Here is a 22,353-nt window from a genome sequence, read left to right as displayed (position 1 = left end):
CTTGCACTCTGAAATGAATTTATTATGGATATAGAATTGTATTCACACTTCTTACAATCACCTCTTTTCACCTCTTCATGCAGTGATTTCCTCCAGGTTGTTGTAACTGCACTTGATTGCAGCATAGGAGGTTAACAGGTGCAAAATTAGTCTTACATCTTTTGTTCAGCCATGCAAGCCTTGAAAGCTTTATTCATACTTTCAATTTTAACATGGCTTTTTTTCTACCTTTATAAGTATTTTTATAATTGTCAGTAGGGTAATTAAATACATTTCATATATTCCTCAGGAAGCATATGACAATGTAGATATTGTAGAAAAAGTTTTGCCTTTGTGATAAGAATCCAACAACATCCTTGTGAACATTACTGTTTATTTATATGAAAGTGATCTCTTGCAAAATGTCAGTGGCATACAAAAAATTGCCTTTGGTCCTTAACCCTTTCAGACTCAGACACTCCCAATCCACTAGTCTTTTTTGCCAGGATCTATTCCGCAATTCCACACCAATACATATATGAAAGTGACAAATTAGAAAAAAAAAAAAAAAAATTCAGATAATTATCTTGCAAAATTTTATTCAAAGTTGAACTTTCACAGATGAAATTATTGTCTAGGCTTATTAGCAGCTTTTCCCTCACTATTATATGCCCTAGTTCATGCAGATGATGCATTCATCTTTGATTTTAGTCAGGTGTGGTCTCACTGAAAACGAGGAAAGTTGTATATTCTTTCAGAAAGCCTTTAAAAATGGAAATATTAAAATTTATGCTGTAAATATAAGTTTTATGAGCAACAAATTTGATGGAATTTACCCTGGTTCCTAGGGTAACAAATTTGATGGAGCTTACTGTGACCACAAAGCACGCCTGAATGTTTTAGATGTTTTAAAATAATTTTGTCTTTTTTCCTGTCCCAAACACTTGACTTTTCCCATAATTTCAGTGAGTAGAGAAAGGCTTTAGACAGGCAAAAGAAATCTTAAATTCAGGTGTGTTTTAGCACCCAGGCTGTTTCTACATTTTAAGATAATCACAAGGCATGAGTTAAGGATTTTATCTATATTACAAATCTGTTCTCAGAAGGCTTTACATTCCCCATTGCAGCCTTTGATAATTCAATTAGTCTCTCAAAAAGTTGGGAGTAGCTGATAAATTCACTTTAATGTTAAATCAAGTACCCCAGCAGGTTTCTCTTAATATCCTTGCTTCTCAGGGAGCTTAACTCTAGACCTCCCAAACGCAACTTTCTGCAAGGAATATGAGGTCCTTTTGGAGAAGATTAAAAGAGCTGTCTCTACCAACATAGCTTCTCACCATTAATGAAGTTGCTTCAGATCATGGCAGAGATCTCATTCACTCAGATGGCTGTCCATCTAGTTTAATTTATTTTGATTGGCAGCTTTAGGTCCCTCCATGGAACAGATTCCTTGAATATGATGACTTATCCTACGAACAGGGAATGGCATTACACAAGCTGAGTTTAACCCTCCCCTTTAAACATTGTCTTTTGGGATTTCCAAATCCTATTGGCAGAAACTGATTGCTCAACAATAAGTAGGAGGGGATTAGCTAGATCTGCATTGGCTGTGTCTTTAGAGACTGCTAACAAAAAAAGAAAAAAAGCCAGTTCTGTTTGTCTACTTCTAGTAAATGAATAAAGAATATGTTATATGCAAAAGGTAACAACAGGATTTAGTGTGGTAAATAGATGCATGTCCCTGCAGAAATCAGATAGCAGAGCAGAGAGAAAATTCCTAACAAGAAAATGCTGCTTTACTACTCACAAGCACTTGGCCCTAAAAGGCAGATTGTCATTGACCTTCTGTACCGGATTGCAGTTTTGCTAGAAGGAAGACTTGAATTTTAGATGTATTCATCCATGTCATCAAAAATGCATGTTGTCATCACAGTTAGAGCAGGCTAACTGGGACACTGAAAGCTTATAGAAAATGCTTTACTTTCCTCTCCAAAATCAGAAAATAAAAAGTGACTGAAATATACATATGCCTCTCTGTGTGAAATGTTTTATCCTGTATTTTTACCCCTCTTTGATTTCCTCTTTGAAATCTAATAGGCAATTACATTCCAGAACAACATTTGCTGATTGTTTTATGAAACACATTTTCACAGTAAGCAAAATAAATATAGTACTTTAGATATGATTTTTTTCAAAGAAAGATTTCAAACAAATTAATTTCTAATGAATTAGTCATAGGAAACTTTAGGGAAGATGGTTTACATAAACATTTAAATTTAATATATTATTTTTTATCTTTTGTTTTTTTGTCTTGAAAATCAGACTTACATAAGACCTTCTTTTTATTAAGAGTGTTTAGCCTAACAAAGAATTTCCCTTTATTTTCCCATACTAGTTTTACTTTTATTTTTTTTTAATATAAATATTTGCTTTTTAATAGACCTTAGCTACCAAAAAAAAAAAAATACGGTCTAAACCTGAAAATATCTAGCCTGGCATATTCTGTCCCAATGTATCTTGTGAATATGAGCCTTACTTCTCTGTCCACTAAAGGGCCCTGAAAAACCTCTTGGAGTTCAGGTGCAATGAACTGCAAATTAACTCGTTCAAGACAGTTTGTAACACCAAGCTGGAATTGAATTTATTTGTATATCAAGAAGACCAATAGACTGCAGTCCCTAAATCTAGCTGTGGTAAAAATTCAGGAGATCATTTGATAATATAGATCCACTTACAGGATTACCATAATTGGTTTTCTACTTGATTATGTTTAAAGAAAAATTAACTGCTAAATAAGTGTATCAGCTTTTCAGAGAGCTGTGACTGGTATTTTATGAACAAAGTTGATAGTTGTTTATCATCGTAGTCTGGCTCTGACAAACACCATCTTAATGCTGTTGAATGAAAAAGCACATGCCAAATTTTAACTGAGAATTTATTTAAAGAAGGAATAGTTAGGCTGATTTTGAAAGCAACAGATTTAATGAATGAAAGGGCTCAGTCCTGCTCAGCCATTAAAATAAAAATCTTGAGATCAGATATCTGAGAATGGAATCAGTGTCTGGTGGGAATTCCAAATAAGCTGCTCTATATCAATAGATTTTCAAGGTGTCCAGTACTCTGCTGTGTTTAGGTTTCAGCTAGATCTGTGAGCCAGCAGAGCCTGGGCTGCAAAAAGCAAGGTATGTCTGGACAGAATATTTGGCTTTGCCCCCAGATTCCTTCAGGAGACAGGATGATGTTCTGGTTAAGTTGGCAACATGCTGGCTTGCTCTATTTGTCTGGAGACAAAGTAGAGTTGGTCATCTGATCTGGATTTCTCTTGCTAGATTTCTGTAATAAAAATAAAATAAAAAGGCACTTCATGCCACATCAAATGTCTTGTTTTTGTAATTGTGGAAGAATCTATACATCAGCAAAGTCACTCCCTGCTATGCTTCTGATATGAACTTGGAATCAGTGCTGCAGCTGCAAGAGGGGTCTGGATCAGCTACAATTTTCCTCAATGAAGAACATCAGATCCCAATGTGTTCCTTCAGGCATTCAAAGTGCAGCAATTTGTCACAAGTCTTAATTCTGAAAAAAAATAGGAGTAGCTTGTTATAAGCATGCTAGCACAGTATAAGGGAAGAGGGAAATTTGCTTCCTTTTTCCTGAATATAGCTCAGTGGGAAAATACTATGAAACTTGAGCTGATAAATATTCTGTGGATTTCCCAGAAGTTTTATGTGCATGGTATCACTTAGTTATCACTTAGTATTAGTTTGCCATGGTAGGACAATATGCATAAAGAGCACATTGTGGAAAAGGGGACTCATGTTACTTAGTTACACACCTCAATTCCATCTAGTTTAGGAAATATTGGGCTCTTAGACTCAAAACACACAGTTTTCTGAGTGCTGGAAAGCTTAACTCAGCTTATAGGAAAAGGCAGACCAATTCATATGTATCCCTAGCTTGTAGACATAGACAACTTCAGGACCTCAACTCCATGCATATGAAGATAGGTACCTACCTATGAAGTGTCCTAGGTCTGGAGCTTTTTAGTGGCTTTCTAAATGGCTCTGAATCCATCCCTCTCCATTGTCTCCAGAGATGACATAAGAATTCTAGCCTAATTTCAATTGTCACAGATTACGTGACTTTCTCTGTTTCTTGAATGAAATTAATGTTTTATAGCTGCCACTATGTCAGTGATGAAACTAATATTCATCATCTGAATCTACATCCTGTGGGTTTTTATTCAGTCCCTTGACTGACAAGAACTCTCCCTCAAATAGGAGTTTAAATGGAAGCTCTCTCTGATTGGCTTCCCCGTTGCATGATAATAAATCTTCAACAGGAGCAGTGAAAAACCTATGGCCTATCTTCCTACTCCCTAAGCTTGGAGGAAATCAGACTCTTCAGAAGATCTCAGCTGTAGGAATAGATTTACTCTGAGTTGTAAATAGGCTTGGGAAGATACAGTTGCATTAGGAAAGTCTATGCTTTATAGTCTTAAAGAATTTTTTATTATTTATTATAGTCTCAAAGAAATAAATCTTAGTTGAAAAAGCACCTTGAGGATATTTCATCTTTGCTACCATGACTAATTTCTGATGTCAAACCAGCAACTTTTTTTGTTTGTTTGTTTTTTCCCCTCTTATTTTGCAGGAAGGACTCATATCTGTGTGTGTTCTCAATTAAAAACATTTTCTTTTACTTTGGTGGGGGATTTTGAGATGAACATTGACACACAGGTTAAAGTGACTTCAAAAAGCCTTCAATTTAGTATTAGTTCTATGCAGCTACCTCCATCTTTCAGAGTATTACTGTTCTGCATGGTCTGTCTAACCAAAGAACAAGATTTTCCATGCTCTTTGATCTTTTAAAAATATATTGAAATCTGAAAACAAGTGCTTTGCCTGAGTCTTGGCTCTGCTGGCAACAGTGCTCTGAATAATGTACTAACATGTAGAGTTCCCCTAGTCACACCTAAAATAAAAAGAAATGCCATATCTTCAGAATGAGTCCAGTTATGTCTAGCAAATGACTAAATTCTCTAAAGTCTGATGTGGATAAAAGAGTGATCATAAACAACCAATAAAGGAAAAAAAATAAAATAAGAATAAATAGAAAAAAAAAAAGAGTTCCAGCTTTTTACAGCTTTTTTACAGTTTTTTAATCAACCCCAGTTGATTAAAAACTGTACAATGTTCAAATGTCATGCTAAGACAAGAACATAATCTCTACCTAAAGTTACACAGAAGGCACAGCTAAAATATTTTTATTATCGCCGTAGTACAGAGTTCAGTGCATATATTGCCAATAATGCAAAGACAATGCCACAAAAAAATTTGTATCAATCCTTTCATTTATTTCTTTCACATTACCCATCTAGGTGAGAGGGTTTCTGCAGAGTAATACTGTGGACAATTAAGTCTGTTTAACACAGAGACAGATGCCAGATGTATGCATGTAACAGTTACAGAGGAAGCATATGCATAGTATCAGCTCTACAAATAGTCAGGCTCCCTAGGCACTCGACAGTTTTGAAGCTAAGGGAGGGAGTGTTTTTATGTTATAACATTTTCCCTTGGTGGTAGCAAATTAGCTGCCTTGTATCCATCTTCAGCTGGAACTGCAGAGAGTCGCTTGAGAGCTTACAAATAAGTTTAGAGCCCTGCTAGACTGTTTCTTAGGTACCTGAGAAGTGGTATACATACCATGCATGAGCACAGGCACCTGTGTAACAGGTAGACAAAAACCAACAATGAAAAGTTTGATTATTTTTTCCCATAAGCCAAATTTTTCTTACCTTAATTCCTTACAGAATTTGTTCAAGGTCAGGCTGAGCCTTACTTTTAGATATGGTGCTTTATTTTTGTCTCCTTGGGAATTAAAGCAATTCCTCTTCTTAAAGAAAAACAAAGCAAAGCTACATTTTTATTAGGAAACCCAGAGGCTGTTTTTGAAGAACCAAGCAGTAGATATTTGGGCTCAGATTTCTCTGCTTTCCATTATCTGTGATATCCAGAATTCAAGCTAATAAGAGCTGTACAGGTCTCTTGCCTTTTTTTTCCAATACAAAAAAAAAAAAAAAAAGCCTGCAAGGAGGGGTACCCATTAAAATCAAGTCATGCTTTAAAGCATACATGGAACCATAAATCAAGTAAATATTATAGTGATAAGTTCCAGTAAATTAAAAGATTGCTTTAAATACCCTCTGAAAGTTGACAATGATCCATATCTAGGATAGGTTTTACTGCATTTTATACCATGTCTTCCCCATTTCTAGGGGTGTAGTATCTTCATCATCTCTACAGAGTAAAGATTTTCTTAAAGGATGTCAATAGATTGATGCTAACTGGCTTATTCTGAATCCTTCCACAGCTTTAAATTTAGCAGCTGCATCTTTTACTTGCTTTACCAGAGCAGTGTTTAACTTATCTAATGTCTCACTGCTGATTTCCTTTGTAGGGTGTTCAGATAAGTAAGCTGAGGGCACAGCTAACAGAAATTACCCTGACTGCATCTTACTTGGCGGTGATATTTTTAATTAGCTTTTAAGTCTATCTCCAAGACTAAAATACATGTTTTATAAGAACATGGCTCAGATTAGAGGTTGCTAGACACCAGAAAAATAGCTTCCAATAGTTACCGGGCTTAAAAAGTGAAGATATTAGTGAAAACAAAGAACACATAGTGACAACATCTTTGGAAATAGATCCCCAAATTGACAATTTTTCTTAAAGCTATCTTTTTTCGCATAAAAGTATTCTGACATCAATTCAGAAATTGAAGCTATAACAAATGAAAAGCTGACAAGTAAAAAGGTGAGTCTCAGTTGAGCAGCTGAACTGCTGCACATAAAAGTAACTAGTAGGAGAGATTTTTCTGTATTAATGGTATTAATATCTATAATCTTCTCAATCCTTGAAATATAAGAAGGTGATCTGTAACTTAGAGTTCTTGATGAAGGATCTGGGAAAAAGAAGATATGAATATTCTGAAGGTATCTTCAGTAAGTGTCTTTCAGAAACTAATCCACTGTTCATGGAGAATCTGAAAATGTAGTATTGAATCTGTTTACATGTATAATTCTCTTTGCCAAACTGGTTATATTTAGAGAATCAGATTAGAAGAAGACATCCTTGATTATCCTTTCTGATTGATCTAATTGGAGCACTATCCAGGCAGAAAGTTAAGTAGGATAGCAGTATGAAACTTAAATTGCTAAGAGAATGTGGATTCCTCACTTTAGTGATACAAGGGTAATCCCATTCTGCAAATGACTTTCAAAGGTGGTAGCAACACACCAGCAATTTCCTAAAGAATAGTCAAAGGGCCCTCTAATCATATGATAATTAATATGTTACTTAGCATAGAGAAGACTCTATATGCTACTCTTAAAAAATTCATTCTTTTATAAGAACATATTTCTGCATCTCTATGTCCAAGGGAGAGCTCCTTAAGATGTCTAGAGAACCTAAAGATTTTTCTGAGAGCAGCATCATGAAAAGTGTTCTTCCTCCTATTCTGTCAGATGTGCAGTAAACCTTCCATGAAAGCAAAGTATATGACCAGTTTATGACATCAGCCTTTTGAAGAAGAGGATGATACCCATTTGGGTTTTCCATCTCTCAGTATAAGACCCACATGGTCTCATTATGGCTGTCAAAGGAGATTTTTAATGTAAATCCAGGCATACTGGCAGGAATGTGGAGGAAAATACTCTCACCAAAGTGTCCAGATTTTGAATGATGCAGCATCCATGCTGCCTTTGTAATTATTTTTATAAGACTTTGCAAAGGAAAACAGGTAGCATTTGAAGAGTGTTAATGCATTGAATTCTTTTGGCCAAAACCAGGATCCTACACAGAGGCTGGCAGACTTCCATTCAACAGTCTACCTACAGTCAGGATGTAAACAGAGCCATCAAAGGGACATGGAATTTTCTTCAGAAACCTGTCATGTCTCTCTCCTCAGTGGCACCCTCCTCAGTCAATATCTGTGACAAGTTATCATATCCAAATTTGAGGCAAGCTTGCAAAGTGAAAAGCTTGGTACCTTCTAATTAAAGATTTGTACAGTGAGATAATTGGCAACCGGCAAGGAAGTTTCAGTGGTGTAACATACAGCTCAACGCTGGTGGCTTGATGGTCTGACAGATGGAGATAGCTTCTTTAAATGATGGAGATTTTATATTGGTAATTTTAGGAAATGTCAACAGCATGATTATATTTTCATTAATGTTGTCTTTTCTTCCCATTCATTGCCTTTGTTTGTCATAATCACTTGTTGCCTTTTGTCTCTAACTATACAATCTGTTAATATTTGTCTAGGTGGGCTCACAATGGTCCCGGTTAATGACTAGATTATAAGCATTGCCACACTACAATATGCAGCATTCACTAAATGCTGCAAATTAGATACAGAAATCATTAATACTATAATTATGACTAGCTCACAATAAAGTTAGTAAAAAGAATTTGAATATCATGCAAATTGTGCAAATGATTACACAAATTCTGTTAGGTTTCAGATTTAAGAGTCATTGCTTTGTGGAAGCTAGTGCTGAAACAATTCCACTGTAATATCTTTGGCACTGCCTTGATCAAGAGTGAAAATTGCTATATTAAAAATGTGCTTTCTCAAAGATCCACAAGGCTGTTCTCTTCTGTTAATTACTGCAGTTTAGTTTTCCTTCTTTCTCAGGAAACAGCTTGGGGCTTTACAACAAAGATTTACAGTTTAAGACTATCAATGTGTCATATTGCTAAAGTTTCCCAGTAGCTTCTCAGCTGAGAACGTGGCTGGCACAGCTAGCCTTTGTGTATTTGCTACCTGCAGCCCTGGGCTAGGAAAGCTTTCTTATGTGGGATGGGGAAGAGAGCAAAATGACAGTTTCATGACTGCTGTATGATCTTTTCACTGCAAATTAAGACCAGGGCCAATCAAATTATAGGCAAGCACTGGAAATCAAGTTTCTTGATTCTTCACTGGAAATCCATTTTCTTCTTTCTCCTCTATTAGGAGGAAATGAGACATACTTTTTACTAGTTAGACATTTTCAGTTCACTGCCAACTATAAAATTGTGTGTTTGTACCATTGAGAAAAACAGTGAAAAATTTCAAGGGCTGTGAGCTGTGTCTGGGCCACAGGTAGAAGCTGTTTTTCTGCTGCAGAAGTTTTGACATTGTTGTGAATTTTGGAAGCAGAGCCTATCCCTGTCTGTGACTCACAGGTCTGATTTGCCTCCAGAACAGCAAGGCAGAGGCCAAAGACCCATTGTTGGGATCTGTGGACCAGCCCGCTGTGAGGATGGAAAATTTTCAGGTAACACAAATATTTTCTTTCTCTTATATTGATTTGAAATAAAAGTATGTACTTTTCATTAAGCTGTAATCATTTAATTAAAGCATACTTCTGTAAGAAATGTTTTAAATTTTCCATTGTGCTCCCTGTAATCCTGAAATATTCCTTCAATATTTATTGTCTGGGACAAATGTGGACTAGAATTAAATCCATAGACCATCACAGTTTTATGGTTTTTGAAGCATTTTATGTCACAACAATATAAAATATATATTATCTTTGTCTTGTATCCAGAAAACAAGCAAACAAAACAAAACCCCAACACCACCTGTGGGAAACTGTGTAAGGATTATAGACCTCAAAAACTTGTATTTATAATATCAGGAGAAAAACATGAGATCCAAGAGGTTTAAAAATATGGCAGTCCACTCTCATTTTACTGCCAGTCATTTTGCTAATCTGAGCTGCATAATTGCTTTGCCTGACTGAAAGGAGCCTTTAAAAAGACAAGCCAATATAAATACTCAGATAGGAGACAGCTCTGTTTAATAACAGCAAGAGAAGTATAGAAGTATTTGTTTATCTCTGCTCATTTATGTCAAAATCAATTGTAATTAAACAGAAATCCAACCACAGAGGTAGTGCTTTAGCTGATTGTTCTCAATAGAAATGTCATATAGACCCAGTGTTTAGGACATGCCAAAACACACATTATTTGTCTCCTGTCATAAATATCTACTTATAGTCTTTCCAGTTCTTTATTAAAGGCAATTGCCTGTCTCAAAAAAAAAATTAAAAATTATTAAAAAAAAAAATTAAAAATATTAGAAAAAAAAAGCTCCACCATTTAATGTAAATTCTGTGACGTTTTTCTGGTCATATTTTAGGAATTGCTGAAGTTCTGAAAAGCAGAGTTAATTACATTCTCTGTTAGATATTATGTGGCATTTATTGTCCATCTGCTTACACATATGTACAGAAAATACAGATCTTTCACATCTATTTAATGTATTAAAAATATGAAGCCTAACATTATTTTATTAGTCTAAAACAAGTACTGCTGTTGGTGGAGATTTTTTAAATAAAATCATAGAATGGTTTGAGTTGGAAGGAGTCTTAAAGATCATCTAGTTCCTACTGTCCTGTCATGAGCAGGGACACCTTCCACTAAACCAGGTTGCTCAAAGCCCCATCCAGCCTGGCCTTGGACACCTCCAGGAATGGGATAACCTGTTCCAGTGCCTCACTACCTTCGGAGTAAATACTGTGTTTGTGGTTAGACCAGCTGCAGAGACTTTTACACTTTTTTTCATAACTGAGTAAATTCTGGATGGAAATATTTTCAGTAATGAACACAAATACATATTATCAAGCCTGAATGAACTCGATCTCCTACACAAGTCAGTGTGAACTCTGTGTATGCCTTCATAGACAGATCCTTCTCATGTGAAAAAAAGGGTCGTCAAAGATATGCTTTACCATTCTCTGTAACACAATGAAGAATAGAGCATATCAAGAGTGAAGGTACTATGAAATGCATGTTTTCAAAAAGAAGGTAGCATATATTTTGTAATGGGTCCTCTTTTCTTTTTTTATTTGGATCTTCTGATAGTCATTCCAGTCAATGTGATCAACCTACATAGCATCCCTGACAATTAACACTTATTTTTAGCTTCCACATTTATAGAAAGGAATTTTAAAAATAGTTAGAAGAAGGTGTTTATGTAATAGTAAAAACTAGACATCCTCCATTGGAAGAGAAAAAAGGATATCTGAAAGATAACCTTTCCTAGGACAATTAAAAATAACAAAAGCTACTGTTATTTTAAAATATTAGTGTTATTCATGTACTTCTGTAGCCATAATTTTATTTAGTCTTTATCAATTAAAAAATTACAATAAAAAGCTGCATTTTAAATATTTTGTGAGAATGAATTTCTCAGGAAAGAATGCACTTGAATTAATATTAGTTCAAATCTTATAAATTATAGTGATATGAACTTTGTCTGCCTTGTTTAACTCCAAGTAAAATTTGATAAAATAATTTACAGGTTTTGTGAGGAATGGGATGGCATAGATCTAGCTGTGGGTCTAAACCTATGACTATTTATATATCAGGCCTGTGTATAGGGATAATAATAATTTTAATAACTTTAATAACTTTAAATACATATAGATGAATTTATTTATGTAAATATATACATAAGCATATATGTATATGTGTATGTACATATATTTATAGTCTGATTTCCCATATATGGGAGTCTTGACATTTAGTATTAAATTGTATGGAGTACTTCAATGCAGACTATAGTGTTCTTCATCCTATAAGTGTAATACATAAAATATTTCTTGGAAATGTTTGCATGCTGCTTTTACCTTACACTTGTTTTTCTGCTTTGTATGTGTGTGTAATTTAAATAATTAGAGATAAGTTAAATTTCAGAAAACATTGTATTTATTGACTTGATTTTTCTACTGAGTCACTGTTTAAAAACAATGATAATTCTTGAGCTTCTTCTTTGTTATCATTATGCAAATTCCATATAATTAATGAGTCAAAATAAGATATCTGTTTTAGCCATTGAAAGAAGCCAGCTATCTAAAGTGTTAATTAATTAACTTCATAGAGCAATATATTTGGGGTGAAATCAGTACCCATAATTAATTCTGTTCACAATATTTATAAAGAAGTGTAGGAAATTGTAGATACCACAATAAAATAATCTTTTTCTTTTAGTCTGCTGTGGAAGGCAGACGTTAAATCCTCTGGTAATAAAATAAAATATGTAAGATATGTCTTCTGCTGTGCCAAAATACATACCTTGCATTACAGTTTATATGTTGCCAATATAACTTTCACCCTAAACCATCTTTGAATTTCCATCCAGAGTAGGTTTCCTATCTAGGCAACTGTTGTTTACAGTTATCTTGTTTCCTTTTCTTTCTACGGCTGATAATTTAGCAGTTCTATTTTAGTGTATGTTCTCCCCTAAGTGCATAAAGCACTTCTGACTGTTTACCCTTAAAGCTCCAGAGAGTTAGGAAAACCTCTAGACTGCTTCTGTTTATTGTACACACATGCACTGTTAAGGGTTTATTTTCAACAGGAGGGAGACAAGCACAGAGATAAAGACCGACGGTGCATATCACTCTACCAGCACATCTTGCTGTACAGCACAGCATATAAACTATTTTACATATATATATTTACCTTTAAAGTGATTCTATTTTCTAATATGTACTAATTTGGCCCTTGGTGGTGATAGTTCACTTCATGTTTGTAGTTTCTAGTACAAAAATCCCTGTTCGATTTTCTTCACTGTGTGATAGCTGTAGCAGTCAAAATTACAGGCTAATGGTGAGACAAGCAGTTTATAATGTATGATAATCAATACTCAAAATCCGTTCTCTATGATGTGACATAAAAGAGTGAAATGAAAAGACAGAGATTTTCAGGGCTAGAGCACCAAAGCTCATGCAATGCAGGTGGGTTTCAATTCAAGGTTATTCCATGGTTTTTTGTTCTTTTTTGGCTTCATATTTAATTCAGTCACTGCTATCATGTCCAGGGAGCAGAAATGGAAAGTTAGTCAATACAGTGAGTAGGAATGCAAGTATAAAAATTGCTTTAACAAATGCAGGAAATGAGAAGGGGAAAGAAGGTAGAGCATGCAATATATACATAACATATATATGCTATATGATATATATCTCTTTAGTTTAGAGATTGCCAGAAAACTTTGTATTTTTGTTGGCTATAATGAATAATCTAAACGCTGTGTAAGGCCCCTACTTATAGAAGTGTATGTGTGTGCACGTGTGTGAGGGCTAAAAATATAAATCTTCAAACATAACTTGGTTGCAGTAAATTAACCTAATGAGTGTTGAAAATCTCAAAGCATAGTTTTTGGCACAGTATTGAATGCCTACTGAATAAGTTTACAGTGCTAATTTCCAGTGACTGAGAACTCTGATCTTTACCTTTCATCTGAGTTTGTTCATTTCAATTTTAGTTCAGGGAATATTTATTTTTTAAAAGAAATACATTTCAGCCGAATTTTAGAAAAACAGTCGGTGTCAAAATAGAATTTCCTAGTTCCATATTTCATATATATGTATTTATGTATATATATTTGCCCGTGTTTTCAATGTACAAAGATAGATAAAAGATAGAAAATAATTTTATTTAATTAATTAATGTATGTATGTATGTATGTTATGATAATATGACATAGAACTAGTACACAGAGAGTTTTCCCTCTAGAGATGGCCTTTTTGTGGTATAATGAAGTAGACTGTGATTTTTGGTTTGGTTTCGTGTGAGAAAGGAAGGAGCAAAGAGGGATCTTGCTTTGATAGAGTAATTGAAAATAGAGGAGCAGAGAAAAGTACTGGTCCATTGATTGTGCAATTCTGTGCATTTTATGGTAGCTAACCTGCAGCAGGGTTTTATTTTTGTCTTTTGTTATAAAGCAACAAAATTGTTTACAAATATCTATACAAAGGATAGTTAAGCTTGCAACATAAAAGTTGGGGAAAAAAAAGCTTGAAACCTGATTAGTTGTTTAAGTAAACCTTTAAAAGTGCCAGAAAGCTTTTACTCAGAATTGTCATGAATTCCATATAAGAGAAAAATAACTAGGTATTGTTAGGGAAAATCCTGAAGAAAACACCTATTTCTCCTATTTCTGTAAGTCCACTATTAAAGCTAGAGGCTGAGCTTGCCACAAATCTACTCTGAAGGATCAAGAAGATGAGGGCGTTTTTAAAAATATATTGATTTGGTTGGTTTTGTGGAGTTTTATGTTTCTGGGTGGATTTTTTTTTTTTTTTAGGATGTTTTGCTTGTTTGGGGATTTTTTTTCTTAGAGAGAGAGAGTAGCCGTTTTTCTTGGCTGTTTCAAAGCAGCAGCTGTTCGGTGCTGTAGAAGCTCTGGAAAACTAGATACGGATAACTTTAGTGGAGGTGAACTAATGGGTGGAATGAGGTGTATAGCTATGTCCTTCATTTGTATGGCTCCCATTTCATTAAGCAATTGCCACACATATGTTGTCTCTGCAGTTATGCATACCAATGCCATCTCATTCGAGTGAAGTACAATCAAACACAACAAACTTAAATCCCTTCCTTAAAATCTTTTCAGTTCTACCACTTTGTTTCAGTCCCAAGGTTGGGGTTATTTTACTCCTGTTTTTCATCATGATAATTTTAGTTTTTATTGGATACTAAAACCAGCATGTGGATTAGTTTTCCTTGGAGATCATAGAAAGGTTTGGGTCAGAAAGGATCTAGAAATATCTACCATAAGCAGGAATGTCCATCACTGGATCAGGTTGCTCAAGGTCCTGTCCAACCTTACTTTGAAACATTCCAGTAATGGGACATCCACCAATTCTCTGGAAATCTATTCCAGTGTCTCACTCTCATATCAAACAGCTTCTACCTCATGCACATCTAAATGTGCTTTCTTTCAGTTTATGCAGCCCAGGACACAATCAGCTGTCTGGGCTGTGAGCACACACTGCTGGCTCATCTCCCCAACTTTTCATTCCCCAGTATCCCCAATCATTCTCAACAGGTCTGCTCTCAATCTGTCCATCCCCCAGTCTGTATTGATACTTATGACTTCTCCAACCTAGGTGCAGGACCTTACACCTGGACTTGTTGAACTTCATGATGGCCCCCACCTCTCAAGCCTGTCACAGTCCCTCTGGATGGCATCCCTTCCCTCCAGTGAACCAGATGTACCACTCAGCTTGTTGTGATCCTAGGGTGCACTCAGTTCCACTGTCTATCCCATTAATACAGATAATAATGTGGACCCTGGAGGGCCGCCTCTCATTATGAACACCTCTCACTTGGACATTGAGCCATTGACTGCAACTGTTTGCATGTGATCATCCAGCCACTGCCTTATTGATCTGACAGTCCATCATCAATCCATCAATCTCCAATGTTGCACAAAGAATGTTGTGGCCATACCAATATTTGATCATATCAAAGGCCTAACAAAAGACTTGTCCACTGATGCATTCACTACATAGCAGAAAGCCACCAGATTAGTCAGACACAACTGACCTCAATGAAGCCTTGTTAGTCTGTGTCTAATCACCTCCCCATCTTCCATATGTTTTGATACATCTTCCAGGAAGATCTGTTCCATGATTTTACCAGGTACATAGCTGAGGCTGACTCACCTCTATGGATTTTATGTTTAAAGCCTTTATGTGACATCCTTTTCCTCAACAAGCATTTTCTTCTGCTGCCCCTATACCTGATTCTCTCCTTCTTTTGGTATTTTTTCACGGTTTGCACCAGACTTAAATTTTAAGTACTTCAAGGAAGGGAGCATATATAAATAATGACACTTTCACACAACAGTATCATTAACAAGTATCAGTTTGAAGCAAATTATCCCATTTTAATATCACTGTGATACAATACAATTTTAGTTTAATTTAAATCCTGTTTATTCATATTTTTTTTAAAATGTGAAAAACTTTTTACACTTTTGGATTCCCACAGATCACCTTTGATGTTTCTTTTCTCATGTTTCTGCAGTGCAATCATCCATTAATCCTGGTATATCTTCTGGTTATAAGATTACTAGGAATTTATTTTCTGATTTAGAAAGATGATGATTGCTTAAATTCTTCCCATCTTTGGGTTAACATGTTTGCTTTGTATGTCTCTTCAGGCGTATTTCATCCTTATATTTAAAGGTATATAAACAGTTTTTTGTCTAACTGGAATTACATGCATTTTTTAAATACTAAATTCCTCAAAATACGAGTATTGAACCCATCTGCCCATTTTGTGAAAGAAAAATTATTAATAGCTAAAGATCCATGTATAGCTCACTGAAACCTAGACGTGATAGAAGGATTTATTCAATTTATTATTTTCCTTATTCCTGATACTTGGTTAGAGTTGTGAGTACAAATATAAGACAGTAAATATTGGTCCAAATGTAACCTATTTAATGTAAATGACACACAAGCTGAGGTTTTCAAAACAGAAAGTTCTCTTTGAATTGTAGAACAAGAAGTATGAAACTTATGTTCTAAAAGTGTAGCAAAGGAATCTCATTTAACTATATTCCCTGAAAGAAATAAGGATACAGAAATCCTATCTGAAAACATCATCAGTTCAAATAGTGTGTCACCATTTGTCATTCTTCCAAATTGTATGTATTGAGCAAATCCATTTTCACTTAGTTGCACCAAAACAAAAAAGGGGAAAACTGATTACATGATCCATACTCATGTCTAATAAAATTGCAATATGCACTTTTTGACAAGCTTATATTTAATGCATACTGATGGAAGATTCTAGTTCTCTGTTCTCAGCAGGAAAAGTAGGCTTTTTAAGAAAACCTTTTTATTTTGCGACTGTCACACAACATAACAATTACAAATGAAATGGAGGTGGCAAAAAAAGCAAAAACAGCTTGCTGGTTTTTATGAAGTGTTTGTATTACCAGAAAGGCAGTCACTGCTCAGTTATTTGATTTGAAAAATTAATCCTTATAATTCCTTTTGAGTTTCCTAAGTACTGTTCACTCTTTTCTAGTATGAGTTTTACAGAACAAAGACTAAAAGATTTCTACAGCAGATTAGTTTACAGATGAAGCTCAATTCCACTGAGAATGAGTCTCTAATGACCCCTTTATACTTCCATTGGGCTGTGTGAATGCTTTAATATGTGGAGAACAGAGTTAAATAAATCTATTGTCTCAACTAACAGGTTTATGCAAACCTTCTGAAATATTTTAATTATAGCTTCTTCTTTTTCTCCATAATTAAGTAACCAGATGTCAAGTAAGCCTGTCACGTGATGATCACAGTGTATCCATTAGCCTAAATAAATCCACTTATAATTGGAGTTTTTTCTCTTTCTCCTTTGTTTTGCAGAACAAGAAGAATGTGTTAACTGCACAGATGAATGCAGAGTGCTTGGTCATTCTGACAGGTGTTGGATGCCACAGTTCCCTGCAGCCAGTCAGGCTGAGAATGCAGATTATCGCACAAATCTCTTTGTACCCACAGTTGAAGCTAATGTTGAGACTGAGACATATGAAACTGTGAATCCCACTGGGAAAAAGACTTTTTGTACATTTGGGAAAGACAAGAGAGAGCACACTATTCTCATTGCCAATGTTAAACCTTACTTAAAAGCCAAACGTGCCCTGAGTCCTCTGCTTCAGGAGGTTCCCTCAGCATCGAGCAGCCCAACCAAGACATGCATTGAGCCTTGCACCTCAACAAAAGGACCACTGGATGGTTGTGAAGTGAAATCAGGAGCCTTGGCTGAACCAAGCAGCCAGTACTTGTCAGCTGACAGTCAGTATCTATCGCCCAGTAAACAGTCAAAGGACGCTTCCTTCATTGCATCAGATCAGATGGCTAGGGCCTTTGCAGACGTGCATTCCCGAGTGAGCCGAGACTCGAGTGAGATGGACTCTGTTCTGGAGCAGTTAGACCGTTCAGCCCGGGATCTAGGCAGGGAGTCGGTGGATGCCGAGGAAGTTGTGAGAGAAATAGACAAGCTCTTGCAGGACTGTCGGGGAAGCGACCCTGTGGCCATCAGAAAGTGAGGGGGAAAATAAGGACAGGCTGGCAGTTGCATTCCTCTTCTGCTGAGTGAAAGTAAATAAATAAATAAATTCCCTGGTTGTAACAGAATTACAGGAATGAAGGAAGACCAATGCTGCTTTAAGGCTTTTAGTGAACATCTGAAGTGCCCACAAGTATGTTCTTTTCACTGCTCTTTCTTTTTGACAGATAACACTGGTTTCATTTTGACCAAACTTTCATTAGGACAGAGTCAAGTACATCAAGAACAAAGCGAAAGAATGAAAGACAGTGCCATTTTGACAATCTGATAGGAAGGTGTGAGAAAGATGGAATGGAAATACGTCTGATACTTTAAGACTGTCCTCAATAGCTGATGCTGACTTTACTGTTTACGTATAAACCCCAAGAAAAACAGGGTTGAATAATGCTGATCTGTGGTGAATTTCCAGCAGCCACCACAGGCTTCTACTGAAAGTCCTATAAAGAGTTCTTGTAGTAGTCCAAGTGACGCCAAACATTAACATTCATTTGTGGTAAACCTTTATGTACAAAGTTATCTGCCACAAATATGAAAAAAATAAAAAAGAAAAAAAAAAAGAACAATAAAACAAAAAGAACCATTCCAGTTCATTATTCAAGAAAACATATCCTCATCATTAATGAAACACTACATATCATATTAAGGTTAAATGTAAAATGATATAGTCCATCTTGTCCTGCACACACATAAGCTAATTCACTTGATAAAATGAAAAAAAAAAAAAGGATTTTAATATCTATTTAGCATTTTAGTGTCCAACAAAGCTATAAATAGTTAGTGATAAGTTAAAAAAAAAAGAAAAGAAAGTGAAATAAAGTTTGGGGGAAAAAAGTTACCTTAAGGGTAATACAGAAAAGAAATTAACATTATTAACACTTTTTTATTCATTTGTGGACACTAAAATAGCTCAGGAAAGTGAAAATGTCAGACATCCACAAAAATCACATGGTCATTTAAATGTGCAAATGTAAGAAGATTCAGTGTGTTTACATCAAATGACATATTTTTATTGATTTATTGCAGATTCAGTGCATATGAGCCAAAATTGTTGAGTGTATAAGAGCTATATTGTGTATTTTATTAAATTAATATATAGTTGTGTTGCAAAAATATTTGGGCTTATATTGTAAATGGCAAGTGTTGCCTCAGTAGCTGTCGAACTCTATGAGTTTTGTTTTTTCCTGCTTCCTTTTCCCCATGGAATATGGGAAGCAGCGCCTCAGAGCAAAGTCTCTTGTTTAATGTATGGTCTACGAAGTACTGCAGTACATAATCTGTTCAAAATATGTTTGAGTGAGCTGATGGAGCTAACTGAACAGCCTACAAATACATCCATCAGTCATGGTTATGTGCAAGTCCTTGTAGAAGCTTCTATTGCAAACCCACATTTAATAACAAAAATTACACTCAAACCAACATCTGGAACCTCCTTGGGTTTTTTTTTTTCCCCAACACATGCAGACAGTCTGTTCAGTGTAGGATATTTGATTGAATTCTTCAGAGATGCCACCGTTTTCAAAGTTTTGGTATTAAGTTTATAGAGCTGAAAAATATGTCAGTGCCAATGTGGCATGAGCAGTATTTTATCTGATTCTTTAGAATGTGCAATAGTTAACTGCAGTTCTAGATAAATACTGCTTATACTGGGGGGTGTTTTTAGTCAGGTTTTCACTTGATCTGAATAATATTTGCAGAATAACTTAGAATAACTTGGGATATAGTTTTTACTTTTTATTATTGCTTCTTAAGAGTGTTTTTATTGCATTTGAAAAATTCAAAATTACCTTCAGATGAAACTTGGAAAAGAATAAATGAACTTCCACAGTACAAGAAGTAGCAGAAGAATTATAGCTCAGGATTTGTTCCTTATATACTTCAGATACTCTGCTGGAAATACCACTATGGCACATTGTTTAAAAACTATGTATTTGGTTTCTCAAATTTAATCTGTACAATAAAAACATTTATAAAAGGGGTTGGCAATCTGAAATACCACAAGCCATAGTTTTTCATCAGTTTAAGAAAAAGGTTGACCCATCAGCCTATTTTGGTTTTGAGATTGCATTTAAATTGTGATTTTAGCTACTCAGTCCTGCAATTAATTATCTTTGGGAGACACCAATTCTGACAGTTTGCTTTTAGCTCCTGTTAAAAAATGTCTACAATTATATGCGAAAGGAAGGATCTTGTACATGTGTTATCAAGCTACTCTCCATGTTTTGGACAATTTATGTATCTAAAACGTGGTGTTGTCTGTGTTATATAATTTTTATTTTTTTTTTGGCCAGGAGACCCGAGATTGGTTTTGCTTGATAGCTTGATAGCTTGAAATTCCATAGTGGAGAGGATTCTTATTGTTTAATCAGTCTTTTCTACGTATTTCCGTGGTGCCCACCACTTCAGTGTCTGTGCACCAAGTCTTTAGCTCTGCCAGTGAGATCCATTATTCAGCAAAATCCAAGCCAGTATGTAAATGCAGTCAAGTGATGGAGATTTGTGTATTTTATAAATTATTTTAACACTGAGTAACCAATTGTACAATTCATTGTATGTTTCTAAAGACATAAAACCACAACATCCTGAGAAAGGGCTGTGCCAATGTAAGAGGAATTTACCTTAAGGCTCTCTGTCACTAGTGATTTACTAGCTTTAGCTGTTTAACACATTATCTGTATTTAGTAGTGATTATTTATTTACCACTCTGAGGTAATTCAGAATTCATGACTCACAGCTTTATAGAAGAGTTTAGGAAATCTTGCTTTTATTTAATTTGTCTTTCAACTGCCTTGTTTTGTAGAACTCTGGCATACTGCTTCCCAGTAAAGGATTAGCCCAGGTTAAAAAATTTATTTCACAATTTAGAATGGATACATAATGAACCAATAAACCAGCAGAGCTTATCCAATGTGAATTTTGCTGGTTCAGTCAAAATTAACATGATTGTGTGTGAAGGACGTACTGCACACAAAAGAATTTTAAGTGTTTTTTCTCCATGGTATCTCTACTGTCGCTATCAGAGAAAGAGGCAGCAATGAAAGATAAAGTTTATGAGTTCTTTCTCTCATTTTTTACACACATGCTTTGTAAGACTGAAAGAAAATATCTGTCACAAGTTTATAAAAGGAAAGTTGGAGTTAAGGGAGGCAAGTAAAGCAACTAATAAATTTGTACTGTACACTGTGAATAGTGAATAAGGCATTCTGTATCTTTTTTTAATTTAAAAAAGCCAGCAACTGGGAGTTCCTTATACAATTGGCCAATCAGAACTCAAAATCAGAGCTTTCTTTTCCCCCCCCCTTTTTTTTTTTTTTTTAATTGGCTTCTTTATGAGGAAACAGATTCCCCTGAACTGTGATTTGGCACTTAATAGGTGTTTCCCAATCCGAGTTACCCCTGGAAGTCAAACTTTGATCACAGTGGATTCACCATTCAAACAAGCTTTCATGTTACTTGCTGTCAAATGGAAGGGAAATTGCTGAGGTCAAGGAGGAGCCTGAAGCCTAGCATAACATACACCCACTCATTATTGTTTAATTGCTTTCTTTTGACATCAGGCAGCAGTTATTATTGCATTAATTTAAATGGGAGTTTTGGCTATCAAGATTTGTTGACTTGAAGTGTAATTGAATGAAATCTGATTAAGGTTTTGACTTCTCTGGCCCAATTGTGATACAGGTTGGCATTCTCATTTATCAGCCCCTGTCTCCCCATATGGCTCAAAGTTGCACCAATGACTGGTGAATGACACAAAAAAACCAAACAAAAGCAGCATACATTGTATGGATTTTCTCAACCGCTATTGTTTAATGGCTGTGTTTAATGTGACCTATCTGGAAAATGAGGACTACGAATAAAAAGCGATTACTAATAGTGGTGTTGCCTGCTTTTGCATTCATTAACACAGAAGAAATGTGTTAAACACTGCATACCACAGGGAGCCTGATGGTAATTACTTTGGAAAAGCAACTTGTGGCAATGCGGCTGTTACAGCTAGTTATCAGTTTGCCAAAAAAATGACAGTTCCTGCTTCATTTATTAGAAATGTGTAACCGTTTTCTCTCAACAGGAAAGTGTAGAAGAGTTTTCATCAAGCTGGGTAGGTTTATCTTTTAAGCAGCTGATGCACTGAATCCCTACAGGCTATTATTTGCTCATAGAAACATGAAGCTGAATAAAGGATATTTTGGTTTAGTACACTGGTGTGAGTTCACCAGAAACATTACAAACGGGGTGGGGCTGTAAGTTCTTAAAGACTGTCAGCCTAGCAGGAGAGATCAGAGCATTGCCTGAGTATACAGGTGGAGGACAACCTGAAGAATGCAAAGAATTGGTTTTTGCTTTTTAACTTTTTTTATTGTGTCTTTCTTAAGAGTGTGAGTAATTTTCTTCATGTTGCTGTAAACAATGTGACAAATTTCTGGGAAAAATGTTACTAAGTCCTATGTCTGGTTTTTTG

General features: G+C 35.3%; 1 protein-coding gene across 5 annotated transcripts in view; it reads left to right on the top strand.

Annotated features, from left to right (window-relative positions):
• PCDH17 (protocadherin 17) overlaps positions 1–21,767 on the top strand; it is an 88,164-nt gene extending 66,397 nt beyond the window's left edge. For 3 of the 5 annotated variants that reach the window (XM_015641746.3, XM_033514449.1, XM_015641757.3), the window contains 2 exons: positions 9,224–9,298; positions 17,195–21,767. In XM_015641746.3, the coding sequence (XP_015497232.1) occupies positions 9,224–9,298; positions 17,195–17,877 (758 nt within the window). In that variant the 3' untranslated portion in view covers positions 17,878–21,767. Of the gene's footprint in view, positions 1–9,206; positions 9,299–17,194 lie in introns of all 5 variants that reach the window. The other 2 variants (XM_015641776.3, XM_015641766.3) reach the window with 2 other exon arrangements.
• Positions 21,768–22,353: the final 586 nt, after the last annotated feature.

Source organism: Parus major, chromosome 1, assembly GCF_001522545.3.
Source record: "Parus major isolate Abel chromosome 1, Parus_major1.1, whole genome shotgun sequence".
Classification (NCBI taxonomy): Eukaryota; Metazoa; Chordata; class Aves; order Passeriformes; family Paridae; genus Parus; species Parus major.
Note: the sequence above shows the minus strand (reverse complement) of the source record. Positions and strands in the feature narration are given on the sequence as shown.